The 14,252-nt window shown below is 48.0% G+C and overlaps 1 protein-coding gene across 1 annotated transcript in view; it reads left to right on the top strand.

Annotated features, from left to right (window-relative positions):
- Nucleotides 1-11,587: 11,587 nt before the first annotated feature.
- Nucleotides 11,588-14,252, top strand: part of LOC127315259 (uncharacterized) — a 34,792-nt gene continuing 32,127 nt past the window's right edge. The window contains exon 1 of the mRNA XM_051345762.2: nucleotides 11,588-11,725. Within this exon, the coding sequence (XP_051201722.1) occupies nucleotides 11,588-11,725 (138 nt within the window). The remainder of the gene's footprint in view (nucleotides 11,726-14,252) is intronic.

Raw genomic sequence — 14,252 nt, 5'->3', positions numbered from 1 at the left:
AAACGCCAATAACCTTTCCCCTTCACAATCATTTGATACAGCAAGAGAAGGACATCTTGGTTGGCCTGCTTTTCCTGTCGCGTGCATCCTCTGTCAAATATCCTCGTGTGCGCGCGTCTCTGTTGCCAATTAGTTTGTGATGATCGTCAACGAGGCTCTGATCATCCAGCAACCACGATCAGCACTCATCGCGTGGCGCTAAGCTTCCGCACGTGCAATGTGTGATCTTCTATTGTTCACTTCAAGTTGGCAGCGGCATGCATCGTCAAGGTGATATGTCCGATGTCCGGGAATGATACTCCCCGGCCAGTGCCACTCGCCGTACTTTATTCATCGAACATCTTTAGATATGACATTATACTTCGTACATGACATTGCAATAAGCTTTAATTCCTTTTCCTTGAGCTCCACCACCTTGGCTCTTGCTTTTGCATTGCCCTCAACAATCTCAACCTTTATTTTTTGTACATCGGACCCCTCTTCTAATTTGACATTTCCTTTTCGATATACAAGTCCTTCAATGTGCCAAGCAAATAAAGTGCCGAAGAATCATGCTTCATGTTGGTCTTGGTTGTCTTTTCCCCTCTTAGCCGGGCCACACGTGAGCTCATTCTTGCGAAAGGTTGGACACTATCAAGATTAATCACCGTTGCATCCTTGGCACTATTGCTTCCAACAAAGGGCATCTTGTACGCCTCATAGCCCTCTTGAAACTTGGGACAATCTTTCATGTCCTTCCAACAATGGGGCAAGGTAAAATATTTACCGCCATTTACCTCCTTGAAATACCCCAAAGCTTGTCATACCTAGAATTTACGAGAGAGAATAATATGGAAATGTATGTATGCATGACAACATATAATTCATTTATGTCCAAGGGGCGAAACTTACCAATCCTTTCATGCCGATTTCGCTCGCGGGGTGTTTGATCACATGATCGTGCACCGTGCAAAACTTGTTGCATTTTGTTTGGATAAATGACAACCTTTTTGAATGGACAATTCGTTCCGATCGTTCTCAAAACAGTATTACCCAAAGCGTTTATGGTCGTGAAAGTAGTCATGGATTCTCTTCCAAAATCCCCCATTTTGCTCGGCATCACTAATAGAATATTTTCCAATTATCATCCATGCCTCGCATATCATCTTGTCCTCAAGATCCATGTAGTTGCCGGTTCTTTTACTTTGGCAGCGGGTTTGAGCATTGATGGTTGGGTGAGGTTGTCCTCGAACAATGACTCATCCTCGATGCCAGGCCCACCTTGGCATCCATTGGTCATGTCCTCCATGATGCACACATTATTATAGTAGGCCTGATCGGCCGACGTGGTGGGAGGTTACATTGCCGCTACAAAGTCCATTATGGGAGGCTGCATCGCAGCTGGATACATCGTTGCCAGGTCAAATGAGCCTGACATTTCCTAGTATAGGCCGCGGGCGCTCGGGAACGAGCCAACGGGGATCGCCCGTGGGGTCTTTGAGTGTAGCACCGGTATGCGGTTTTTTTTGAAGCATGACTGTGAGGCAAAAAGCCCCATAGAAAATTTTATTAACTTAACTCAGTCTTATATACACAAAAAATAAACAAAGAATGCTAGGATGGAAAAGACTCTAAGGCAGAGACTTAATCCATCTGAGAAGACTATATCTATGCTTGGCCTTAATTCTATACTGCAACCAAGTGATCTCGTGCACAAGTTTAGCCTTCCACCTAATGAAAGGCACATTCTCTCGTCGAAAAATTCTGCCATTTCTGATGAGCCATATATTCCAACAAGCTGTAATAAGCACTTCCATAAAAAATAGGTGACCAAAGCTTCTCTTGGCATGATCCAAAACAGTATGTAAATCATCATGCTGCTGCCACTCTATTTGAAGATAATTCCAAATTCTGCTGTTAGAAGTACAATGGAAGAATAAATGTATTCTATCCTCATAAGTTCTGGATGGGCAAAGAACGCATGGAGTATCATCTATAACATTCTAATGCTTCCTCCTCAGTAGATCTCATGTGTTCAACCTATCAGACAGGAGTAGCCAAGCAAACATCTTAGACTTCATTACACAACAGGGCTTCCAAAGCCATGTATAAACCTTAGGCACCATCAGATGAGCATGAATATGATCATAAAATTTCTTAGCAGAATAACTCTCACCCAAGCAATAGCGCCACTCATCCTTCCTCTCAGATAACTGGTTTGTCTGCAATATGTCCTGCAACTTTACCAACTCCTGAAAGGCCTGTATGGACAGTGGCCTATAGAATAAATTCAATAATTCATCTGCCTCCAACACTTGAAACACAGCCAGTTTATCAATTAACACAAAGGAGAAAAGCCTGGGAAACCTAGCCATGAGAGGTTTAGCTGACCCATCAATATTCCAATTATCCTGCCAGAACATGATAGTGTCCCCTTTCCCAACATAATCACAGATACTCCTCTAAAGTTATCCACTTGTTTCATTATGTCTCTCCACCAAAAAGAGCCACATAACTTCTCCTCATGTGAAAATTTTCCCTGATAATGAGCTGACCAGACCAACTGTACACAAGGCACTTCGTTCTTATTATAAAATTTATCCAGAAACTTCAACAATAGTGCTGCGTTTTGCTTCTGAAAGTTGACAATACCAAGACCTCCCTTCAGAGGATTGCATATCATCTCCCATGCTGCCAAGGATTTCTTAGGCTCACCCTCTTGATCTTTCCATAGACACTGCCTCAAAATCCTATCCAACTGCTTGGTTAACCCTGGTGGCAGCTGCAAAGTGCATAGAAACTGTAATGGCATTGAAGCCAAAGCAGAGTTTATCAATTGCAACCTAGCACCTCGGGACAAGAAGCTAGAGCTAGCAGTGAGCTTTACACATGTATGCGATTGAGGTCAAGGGACACCGGGGTTGCCATGTACTCGCACACATCGGGCAATCCATCCCGTCGCAAGATGGAGAAACGGGGTGGCGCTGCCGTCAGTTGCGAGATGGTGGGTGCATACCCGCACGTCGGTGTCGACGTGCTGGTGGATGCCGCCCTTGGAAGAAGAGGTTAGGCTGCGGAGACCTCGAGCTCACCGCCATGGCACTACCGGCGCAGGTCATGACCAACTGTGCGAGCGCATTCCGGTAGAGATTGAGGAGGGATTTTTACTGTGGCGGCAAGGGCGTCCGCTTTGGCCTTCGACTATATGGCCGTTAGATGCTCCGAGGATCGTTACCGTTTGTGGTGGCTACAACTTTGATCTTCCTCGGCGGTCCTCTGCTCCGTCGTGAGCTCGACTTTCGACTTCATCAGCGTGGTGGATGCGACAGAAGACGCCTCAGTAGCAGTAGGTGCTTCAGCTGCAGCGGCCATGTCAGGGATGGAGGCGGCGGGAGGTGCTTCATCCAAGTCACCCTAGGGTAGCTTTGGGAGTGGAGTTGCCTCGTAATGGGTCACAGAATAGCATGCCAGGGGGAGACAAAGTGGACAAGAGTGGGGTCTGCGTTGTGTCCGTGTCCTTGCAAAGTCGGACTAGATTTGAGCTAGCTTTGGGTCAGAAATGTTGACATCCCAAATTTTAGGGGAGTGATTGGTAGCCCGCAACACCTCAAAACAAAAGTTGGGGAGAAAAAATGGCCTGTTTGGTTGCCCATTAGATGCCCACGTTGTGTCCAGAGCGCGCATCAAAGAAGCCCGGAGACATGCCAAGCAGGAACGGCCAAGTCAGCCATTTCCAGGGAGCCACCCTCACCGTGTACTCCCTCTATGCCAAAATATACTGCCTATTAGATTTATTGAAGTCAAATCTTGTAGATATTGACTAAGTTTATACCAAAAAATATATATTAACATTTAGAATCTTAAATTAATAACATCATATTTACTGCAATTTTTTTTAATAAGGTTGTTGCGGTCAAAACCCACCGGCGGGCAGCGACGGGCAACACAGTAGAGCCGGGAACAACTTAGGGCTGCGGCTGGCCCTGGTCCCTCCGAGCGACGGCCCGCAAAGCCTTCTGGTCACACGTCCGATGCTGATTGCAAGGGCGTGCCACCTGACATATACCTGGTCAGGAAGGTGATGGAGATGCCTCGCTTAGTTTCCTGCATGGCATACACGTAAACATTAAATACGAGCCTCGATCGGCTCTCAGGTTATCCTGTGAATCGGCTCAAGGAGCCGATCCACCCATGATTCGTATGAGGTGCACGAATATATGGTGGTCCTGCTTGATCAAGATAAAGCTAATGAGATCTACGACGATTTAGGGTTTTCACCGCATAATCGGATCATCCTACTCACGATTGGGCCTCGCGGCCACGCACGGTGATCGTAAGCCGATCCTAGATAGGGCCTAAAAACCAACACGAGGTTGATCCCCGGAACATCCTGTCTAGGACTAGCAAACGACACCCTACGCGCCGCTGGATCCTCCAACCCTTTGTAAGGCCTAACTATTGCAGATATTAAACTAATCCTTGATGAACAAGGAGCAACCGTAACGGATCAGATCTACTAAATAATGATCAAGCGGGGTGCCGCCCCTACACCTAAGATAGGTGTAAGGGCGGCTAGATATGCAAGGGTTGCACTACGACAGCATATGATACGAAGAACAATGCAAACCCTAACATATCTATGATAACTACGTTGCTCGCCATCAAAAAGGCTTCAGTACGAGCAACGCATGAACAACATGAAGCTTGTGCTGCCTAGATCGCAAGATGCGATCTAGGCAGCATGTTGCTTATCGGTAGAAACCCTCGAGACGAAGGAGTTGGCGATGCGCCGAGATTGATTTGTTGGTTGAACGTGGGTTGTTGTTTATTCCATAAACCCTAGATACATATTTATAGTCCAGGGGACTTTCTAACGTGGGAATAATCCCACCGTGCACGAGACAAACTCTAACTTTTAATCTACGATGCAATCTACTATAATTAAAGATACACGGGCAATCTAGCCCAAATTCTTCGTGCAAGGCCGCTTCAGAGATCTTCCACGTGTAATCTTCCAAGCCCATCTCCCTTACGGCCCACCTCCTGATTTGGCCAAAATCTGGTGATAACACATGCCCCCTGGTTTTGGCAATGATAATTTCAAAACCACTCTGTTTTTCCTTCGAAGGGTCATGTCGTGGCAGAGCAGAGCCGTTGCAGTATCCGTCATCATTATGCCCTGTCTTCTCAGCTTCTCTGCAAAATTCGATAGCTTTGGCATCACCTCCTCGGAAACTGTAATGGCATTAAATCTCCACCCGGCTCCTTATTATTTAACCGTGCCGATTGATTAGCCCACTTCATCCTCTTCCTCTGTTCCAGCTATCGGCACCAAAAAAACCCTCTTCCCCAGTAGCGATGTCTTCCTCTTCCTCTGTCTCCTCCGGCCTCTCCCTCCAATCCTTCTCTTCGAGCAAGCCGGAGTGGAACTCCGATCACGCGCCAGAGGGCGACCTGCCCCTGACCGATGGGGAAGAGGACCTCAAGTTCCTCATCAATGGGGAGCTGATAAGCGAAAGTGAAGACGACCTCCACCCCTGGGCGGAACCCACCTCCCCCGACGGGAAGGGGGAAGAAGTAGAGGAAGAAGAAGAAAAAGAAGAGGGCGGCCCCTCTTCCCCCGTTAAGCTTCTGCCGGCCAAGCGATTCCGCGCTTGGGCAGACAGCGAAGACGATGATGATGACGAGGAGGAGGAGGGGGAGGAAGATGAATCCTCCTCCTCCATCGGGTACCCGCCGACCAAGCGCTTCCGCTCCTGGGCGGACAGCGGGGATGATGATGATGACGAGGAAGATGAAGCTCCGGCTAAGGGCTGGGGCAGCAGCGACGAAGAGCTTCCTGGGAGCAGCGCCGACGACGTCGACGACGGCGACGATGAAGATAGCGATGACTAGTAGAGTAGGACTAGTAGTAGTAGTGCACTAGGCACCAGACCCCTCTTTTGAGAGCCATCGGCTCTTCCTTGTAAAGCCGCTCCTTTTGAATTAATGAAAATTGTTCTTTCAATTAATCCAATTTCACTTCTTCCGCCTGCCATACCAAGACCGATAGCAACGTATCGGATTCTTTTCCCTTAGATGCCCATGAAGCCGGACTCAAATGTCGATTAGACCGTCAGTCAAGCACTTCTCAAATTCAGGCTGTGATTTGATATCTGACCATAATTTTTCGCAATCTCTTAGCCGATGACTACTCATCGGCTATTTTGAGAATCCAGTCCCTTTCCTTTTCTTGCAGCAACATGACGGTCCAAAACCTGTAAAACCGAAGGCCTCCTTTTCCGGTTCCTCTCCGTAGCTTTAGCAGTTTTCTCCTGCAAGTAGCTCAGCACTTTCGGAGAAGGCCACGATGCAGGATCAGCCGATGCAACTCCAATCGGCTCCCGAAAATAGAGCATCTACCAAATTAGCTGCCCCCCGAGCCTTAATCAAGGCGAGAACATCAGCGAGGATGCATCGATGCAACAGAAAAGGGTTTGACCCCAGGTAATCTGGTAATCTGAGACAGCCACCAGGAACAGTTAGCCAAACTTGCCCCCATTGATCAGCTTTCTCCCATTGAACGCCGATGTATTGCATGCCGATTGATACTACCGCTGAACTGTCATAAAGGGTCGTCGGCTCGTTGCACCCGAGGTTGCTTTCATTACACATTCCCTCCAAGGAAACAGAAGCTCTTGAGGCCAAAACATCTTGGCGCAAATCTGAGCCTTGAGAGTATATCTGGTGGGTCCCATGCAATTGTTCTAGAGTCGATGGCTGTGCATCGGCTGTATGTCATGAAATTTTTTTTTACTGGCCGATTTTTCCTAATCGGCTATCGGCCCCCAATGTTTCACTGCATACATGTTTACACATGTTTATCTGCACATGTTCATCTGACTATATGCCCCCCGAGCCGAATCTGCCAGGTGACTGCAGATATCGGCTTTGTGGTTAGCCAAGGCACTGTACTTGTACATCGGCTCCGCGAGGATTCGTGTTGACTTTCATCCGCCGACGTGGCCGCTGCCCAGTAGATCGATGTTGAACACAAGCAGAACATGTGGTGAAGATAATTTTGGCCGATTGCTGGAATCGGCCGCCATGTTGATTGAAGCGATGACTGAAGGTTCTGTAATGTCCCTTCATAGATTTTTGGGGCCGATCACAAGGATCAGCCTCGCCACGTTTGCTCATTGGTTTGTCCTTGCTACTCGGTCAGGCTGGTGGATAAAACCAGCCCAACCTCTGACTTTATGCGCTTGCTGTCGTCCATCTTGAGTGCATCGTGTAATCGTGGAGCACCAAGCTCCGTCGGGAGGACGAGCACCATGTTTGTGCCAGCCGATGTTCCATCATCGGCTTTCCTTTGTTTGGGGCGCCACACCATTTTCCGTGGCCGACCCTCTTCGTCCAGGGTTCGCTGAACTTTCGCAGCCAGATCAGGTCGTGTCTTCCTTAGCGTATGCAAGTATACCCTTTCAGCTTCCTCCAGGCCGCGCAATCGCTGAACCCTGCGCTTTTGGGAACGGCTGAGTCCGTCAGGGCACCACCTTGGCCGGTGGTACCTGTCTTCTTCTTCTTCTCCCTCGTCTTCTGAATCCTCGAGATCTGCCCAACGAGGTGACTCAGCGCGTTTGCTTTGTGGCGGGAGAGGCCCTAGGCGCTTGAACACAGACACGTTGGCTGCCTCCTTCTTCTTCCGGTTGCATTCTGGGCAATTGCCGATTGTGGGCAATCGGCTCATTCCTGAATCCCAGCAGTGTCTGAAGAAGGGGCAGTCCCAGTGCCTATCGTTGTCGTCTTGCTCCCTTGATTTTTCTTCGGCACAGCGCTCGTGCTCCTCCTCATCGCGATCGTGCCGACGATGTCTTCTGGCGTCTCTAGCCAGACGATCTCTTTCATCATCATCGCTTGATCGTCGGCGTTGGTCATACTGACTCACATACTTGTTGAGGAGGTGATCAGAGAGGGGTCGCTGATATCTTATGTTCTTCACTTCTCCCTCTGTGACGTAGTGCTTGCCATCATGACGGAGCCGATCGCGTGGAGCAGCTTCCTCTGTGTCCTTGCTATGAGAGCAGCTGCCCTCGTCTCCATCCTTGCCAGCGTGGTGTCCAAGTCCTACCATGTTGATGCTGAACGAGGATCCTGGCTGGCAACCTTCCGGGTAGGTGCATCCCACCATGTTAACGGCGGGGAAGGGTTGGGTGTCGACCTTCATGGCGTACTGGTTGAAAATCAGACGTCCTTGTTCTATCGCCATTTGGATCTGCTGACGCCAAACCCTGCAGTCGTTGGTGGCATGGGAGAGCGAGTTATGCCATTTGCAGTACGGCTTTCCGTTCAGCTCCTGTACCGTGGGGAATTTGAGACCTTCGGGTATCTTCAACTGCTTTTCCTTGAGTAGGAGGTCGAAGATTTGTTCAGTCTTGGTCACGTCAAAATCAAACCCCCTGGGCGGGCCTGGTGGCTTCACCCATTTGCAGGACACGGGGGTTGCCCCCCGAGTCCATTCGGCCACTGCTACCTCTTGATCTCCCGCAGAGACTTCGTCTTCCTCCGCCTCGACCAGGACTACTGCACGCTTGAATTTGTCCTGGTACAAGTCCGGGTGGCGCTGTTCATATGCCGACAGTTTCTGAACCATATGCGCCAGTGAGGGGTAGTCTGCTTGGGAGGCCATGTCCTTGAGCGGTGCTGCAAGGCCCGCTACTGCCAACTCGACTGCTTCCTTTTCAGTTATACGAACCGAATAACATCGGTTCCTAAGATTCCTGAAGCGCTGGATGTATTTTGTCACAGTTTCTCCACACTTCTGACGTAGTTGTGCTAGATCGGCAATGCCGGACTCGGAAGCCTCTGAATGGTACTGCATATGGAACTGTTCTTCCAACTGCTTCCAAGTCCGGATGGAGTCTGGTGGCAACGAGGTGTACCACCCGAAAGCCGATCCCGTGAGGGACTGTGAGAAGAACCTCACGCGTAGTTGATCCGACACTGAAGCCGGTCCTAGCTGTGCCAAATATCGGCCTATGTGCTCGATGGAGCTAGAACCATCTGATCCACTGAATTTGGAGAAATCAGGGAGCCGATATTTAGGTGGTAGCGGGATCAATTCGTAGTCGTCGGGGTACGGCTTGGAATAGCCGATTGCCCTCCTTTTCGGCACCATGCCGAACTGGTCTCTCAGTATGGTACTGATCTGATCCGCTGTGCTGGCTGCAGGAGTTGAACTCTGAAGATTCGCCGGGGTGGCGTACTTAGCCAGCCATGTTTGCTTTTCCAGCTCTGAGCCAACTGCAGGAGCTGAGCTCTGGAGGTTCGTCGGGGTGGCGTACTTAGTCAGCCACATCTGCTTCTCAAGATCTGTGGCTGACGTTCCTCCTGTTTCCCCCGGAGTCCCTGATGTTGTGGCCTGGTTCGTGAGCGCCCAGTTACCGCAATCTGGCACATACGTGCACGTGTACCCGTGAGGGATCTCCTTAGGCGCCTCATGCAAGAACTGGTAGTCACTAGGGTCACCACCAATCTTGTAGACGACGAATGCCGGTGAATTCGGCACTTCTGGTGCTGCCAACGCAAATGGCAGCGGTGGACGGGACTGGAGTGGCAACTCTCCTTGATGCGTCCCGAGAGCTGGTCCTGACGGCGAGTACTGATGCCTCATGATCTCCTGGATCACGCGAAGAGCGACGCGCTCCAACGTGTTTACCAGGTTCTCAGAGTGGCGGTGTAGCGAGTGAGCCACCAAGAAGTTGATCTCCTGCCGCAGGGACCTGGTGCGCTCTTCCGACGGGGCAGAGAGGTCTATCCCATCGAGTGCACCATTAGGCGAGAAACCCTTCCACCTGATGCCATGTGAACGGGTTCTGTGGAAATATCAGATGAGGTCGGCTTCGAGGATGACTTTGATCTCGTCATACTTCTTCTTGAGCTCGTCCGTCAGATCCTCGTACGTGACTGGCGTGCCGTCCGCCATCTCAGATGTAGATGGCGAGGTGGTTGATGTCGAAGCTTGTCCCACCGGGCGTGCCAGAATGTGTTGCGGTCAAAACCCACCGGCAGGCAGCGACGGGCAACACAGTAGAGCCGGGAACAACTTAGGGCTGCGGCTGGCCCTGGTCCCTCCGAGCGACGGCCCGCAAAGCCTTCTGGTCACACGTCCGATGCTGATTGCAAGGGCGTGCCACCTGACCTATACCTGGTCAGGAAGGTGATGGAGATGCCTCGCTTAGTTTCCTGCATGGCATACACGTAAACATTAAATACGAGCCTCGATCGGCTCTCAGGTTATCCTGTAAATCGGCTCAAGGAGCCGATCCACCCATGATTCGTACGAGGTGCACGAATATATGGTGGTCCTGCTTGATCAAGATAAAGCTAATGAGATCTACGACGATTTAGGGTTTTCACCGCATAATCGGATCATCCTACTCACGATTGGGCCTCGCGGCCACGCACGGTGATCGTAAGCCGATCCTAGATAGGGCCTAAAAACCAACACGAGGTTGATCCCCGGAACATCCTGTCTAGGACTAGCAAACGACACCCTACGCGCCGCTGGATCCTCCAACCCTTTGTAAGGCCTAACTATTGCAGATATTAAACTAATCCTTGATGAACAAGGAGCAACCGTAACGGATCAGATCTACTAAATAATGATCAAGCGGGGTGCCGCCCCTACACCTAAGATAGGTGTAAGGGCGGCTAGATATGCAAGGGTTGCACTACGACAGCATATGATATGAAGAACAATGCAAACCCTAAGATATCTATGATAACTACGTTGCTCGCCATCAAAAAGGCTTCAGTACGAGCAACGCATGAACAACATGAAGCTTGTGCTGCCTAGATCGCAAGATGCGATCTAGGCAGCATGTTGCTTATCGGTAGAAACCCTCGAGACGAAGGAGTTGGCGATGCGCCGAGATTGATTTGTTGGTTGAACGTTGGTTGTTGTTTATTCCATAAACCCTAGATACATATTTATAGTCCAGGGGACTTTCTAACGTGGGAATAATCCCACCGTGCACGAGACAAACTCTAACTTTTAATCTACGATGCAATCTACTATAATTAAAGATACACGGGCAATCTAGCCCAAATTCTTCGTGCAAGGCCGCTTCAGAGATCTTCCACGTGTAATCTTCCAAGCCCATCTCCCTTACGGCCCACCTCCTGATTTGGCCAAAATCTGGTGATAACAAAGGTATACATAATGTTCTCAATAAACTTAGTCAAAGTTAGTGAAATTTAATTTTTACGGAAAGAACTACAACAGGGAGAAGTAGCTAATAAGGAGGGAGAGCTAATAGATCAGGACATGAATTTCTGGCAAAGTTAGTGAAATTTAAACCCCATAATTTCTAGTAATTTCAAATATTAAAAAATCGAATTCTTCTAGAAACAAAAGATAATCAAGTATTCTAGCCGTATAAAATGTGTGGGCTGGAAATGATTTCTGTCGTATCCTAGGAAAAAAAGAAAAAAATATGATGAATATATCATGAATAGTACATGGAGATTGGGCTTTTTGATTTTATCTTGTTTTATCCAAGATACAATAATAATTATTCCCTCGTGAAATATTTTTATACAAGTATAATACTTCACTACGGGAGAGATGGAGTCTGCCGACGGCGTCGGCACAGGCTGCGCCGACGGTGACCGTCGGTGTAGCGTCGTCGGTATAGTTATGGGCGGGGACTGCCCGATCACCGTCGGCACAGACTGGCCGTCGGCACAGACTGCTATGCCGAAGGTTTTACCGTCGGCATAGTATTTCGAAATTTTCAAATTTATTTTTGAAAAAAATTTCAAATTATGTTTTTTGAATTTTGAATTTTTATTTTTTTCACTTGTCTTCTCCTTTTTTTTAATCTTTGACAATCACACTTAGTACACATAATCTTAGGTCAAATTGCACCTGTGCTCAAACTTCCCAATTGGTCACCCATCCTCACATTACTCCCGCCCCGGCACGCTCAACTTCTTGGTTTTCTTCGGATGAGCTTTCATAAAAGAAATGATACCTTGATGTTAATACTACCATATCAATCATATTAACCCTTTGACCGTGATGTCACACCTCTATATTTTTGAATTCTAAATAATTACTTAAGTAAACAACAATGAATATAAATAATAATAATAACAATATAGAATTTGAAAAACAATTACTTTTTTATTTAATATGGAATTTAATATCAGTAAATGCAAATTTGACGAATAATATGTCTAAATTGATCAGAAAAATGAGAGGAATACAAATATGACAACCGTATCATCTTTTGAACCTACAAATTTAATTTACCCTTATGAGCATTAGATCAAGTACATCTAGTTTAAATTTGACTGACTTTATCGAAAATGAGGTGGGAAACGGCATCGGCATGGCATAGTTTGACGAAACGAGGTCATATTTGGCACGTGTGTGGGTCCTAGGATCGGAAGCAAGACCTCAGACGCAGATTACAAATCCGATCAACAGGCGACCATTTTTCATTTTAGCGTGCCCAAACAGTTATTTTTTGTGAAGCAGCTACATGAGGCACATTTTATTATGACGTGAAACCTCCGTGCGGTGATAGTAGACAACCTACGCACCACCTATCACATGCTATGTGCACGACTTAGCTTTTTGGGAACCAGTACGGCTTTCGGGGGTGTCCCACCGAATCCGCTGGAAACTGACCGGATTTAACCTAGGGGTCAACTATCTGTCGCTCTAGAAATTCCAGAAAAACTGTTTTTAGTTCTACGACGCATCATTATATGTGCTAATTTTTTCCCGTTTAATTTGTTCGTGAATGGGTGCACCCGCACGGCCGGTACGGCGATACCGCATGTCCCGGGGTCCCTGTTTTGACCAGATGGCAATTTGAACGAAGTCAAAAAATCCCACGGAGCCACGTAGCATCATTTTATATGTCATAGTAACTATTCCGTTTTTCAAAATTGGGATACAATAATTATTTTGAAAAACCTTTCACGAAAAGGGCTATCACGTCCGGAGTTCTATGGATTTCAAGGGAAATGAGGTGGGAAACGGCCTCGGCATGGCATAGTTTGCCGAAACAAGGTCATATTTGGCACGTGTGTGGGCCCTAGGATGGGAAGCAAGACCCCGAACGCGGATTTCTAATCCGACCCACGGGCGACCATCTTTTCACTTTTAGCGTGCCCAAATGGTTTTTATTTGTGAAGCAGCTAAATGGGGCGCATTTTAGTATGACGTGAAACCTCCGTGCGATGATAGTAGATCACCTACACACCACCTATCACATGCCATGTGCACGCGTTAGCTTTTTGGGAACCCATGCGGATTCCGGTGGTGTCCCGCCGAATCCGCTGGAAATTGATCGGATTTGAACTAGGGGTCAACTATCCGTCACTCTAGAAATTCCAGAAAAATGTATTTAGTTCTATGATGCATCATTATATGTGCTAATTTTTGTCTGTTTAACTTTTTTCGTGAATGGGTGCACCCGCACGCCCGGTACGGCGACACCGCATGTCCCGGGAGCCCTGTTTTGGTCAGATGACAATTTGAATAAAGTCAAAAAATCCCACGGAGCCACGCAACATCATTTTATATGTCATAGTAACTATTCCGTTTGTCAAAATTGGGATACGATAATTATTTTGAAAAACCTTCATGAAAACGGCTATCACGTCCGGAGTTCTATGGATTTCAGGGGAAATAAGGTGAGAAACGGCCTCGGCATGGCATAGTTTGCCGAAACGAGGTCATATTTGGCACGTGTCTTGGCCCTAGGATGGGAAGCAAGACCCCGGACGCGGATTTCTAATTCGACCCACGGTTGACCATCTTTTCATTTTTAGCGTGCCCAAACGGTTTTTATTTGTGAAGCAGCTACATGGGGCGTATTTTAGTATGACGTGAAACCTCCGTGCGATGATAGTAGACCACCTACGCACCACCTAAGCAGCATACATGGGGCGTATTTTTAGCGTGCCCAAACGTTTTCCATGTGCACGCGTTAGCTTTTTGGGAACCCATGCGGCTTCCGGTGGTGTCCCGCCGAATTCGCTAGAAACTGACCGGATTTGAACGTCAACTATCCGTCGCTATAGAAATTCCAGAAAAAATGTTTTTAGTTTTACGACGCATTATTAGATGTGCTAATTTTTGCCATTTAGTTTGTTCGCGAATGGGTGTATCTGCACGCCCGGTACGGCGATACCTCATGTCCCGGGGCCCCTGTTTTGGCCAGATGGTAATTTGAACGAAGTTCAAAAAATCCCACGGAGCCACGTAGCGTCAT

The sequence above is a fragment of the Lolium perenne genome, chromosome 7 (assembly GCF_019359855.2).
Source record: "Lolium perenne isolate Kyuss_39 chromosome 7, Kyuss_2.0, whole genome shotgun sequence".
Taxonomy (NCBI): domain Eukaryota; kingdom Viridiplantae; phylum Streptophyta; class Magnoliopsida; order Poales; family Poaceae; genus Lolium; species Lolium perenne.
Note: the sequence above shows the minus strand (reverse complement) of the source record. Positions and strands in the feature narration are given on the sequence as shown.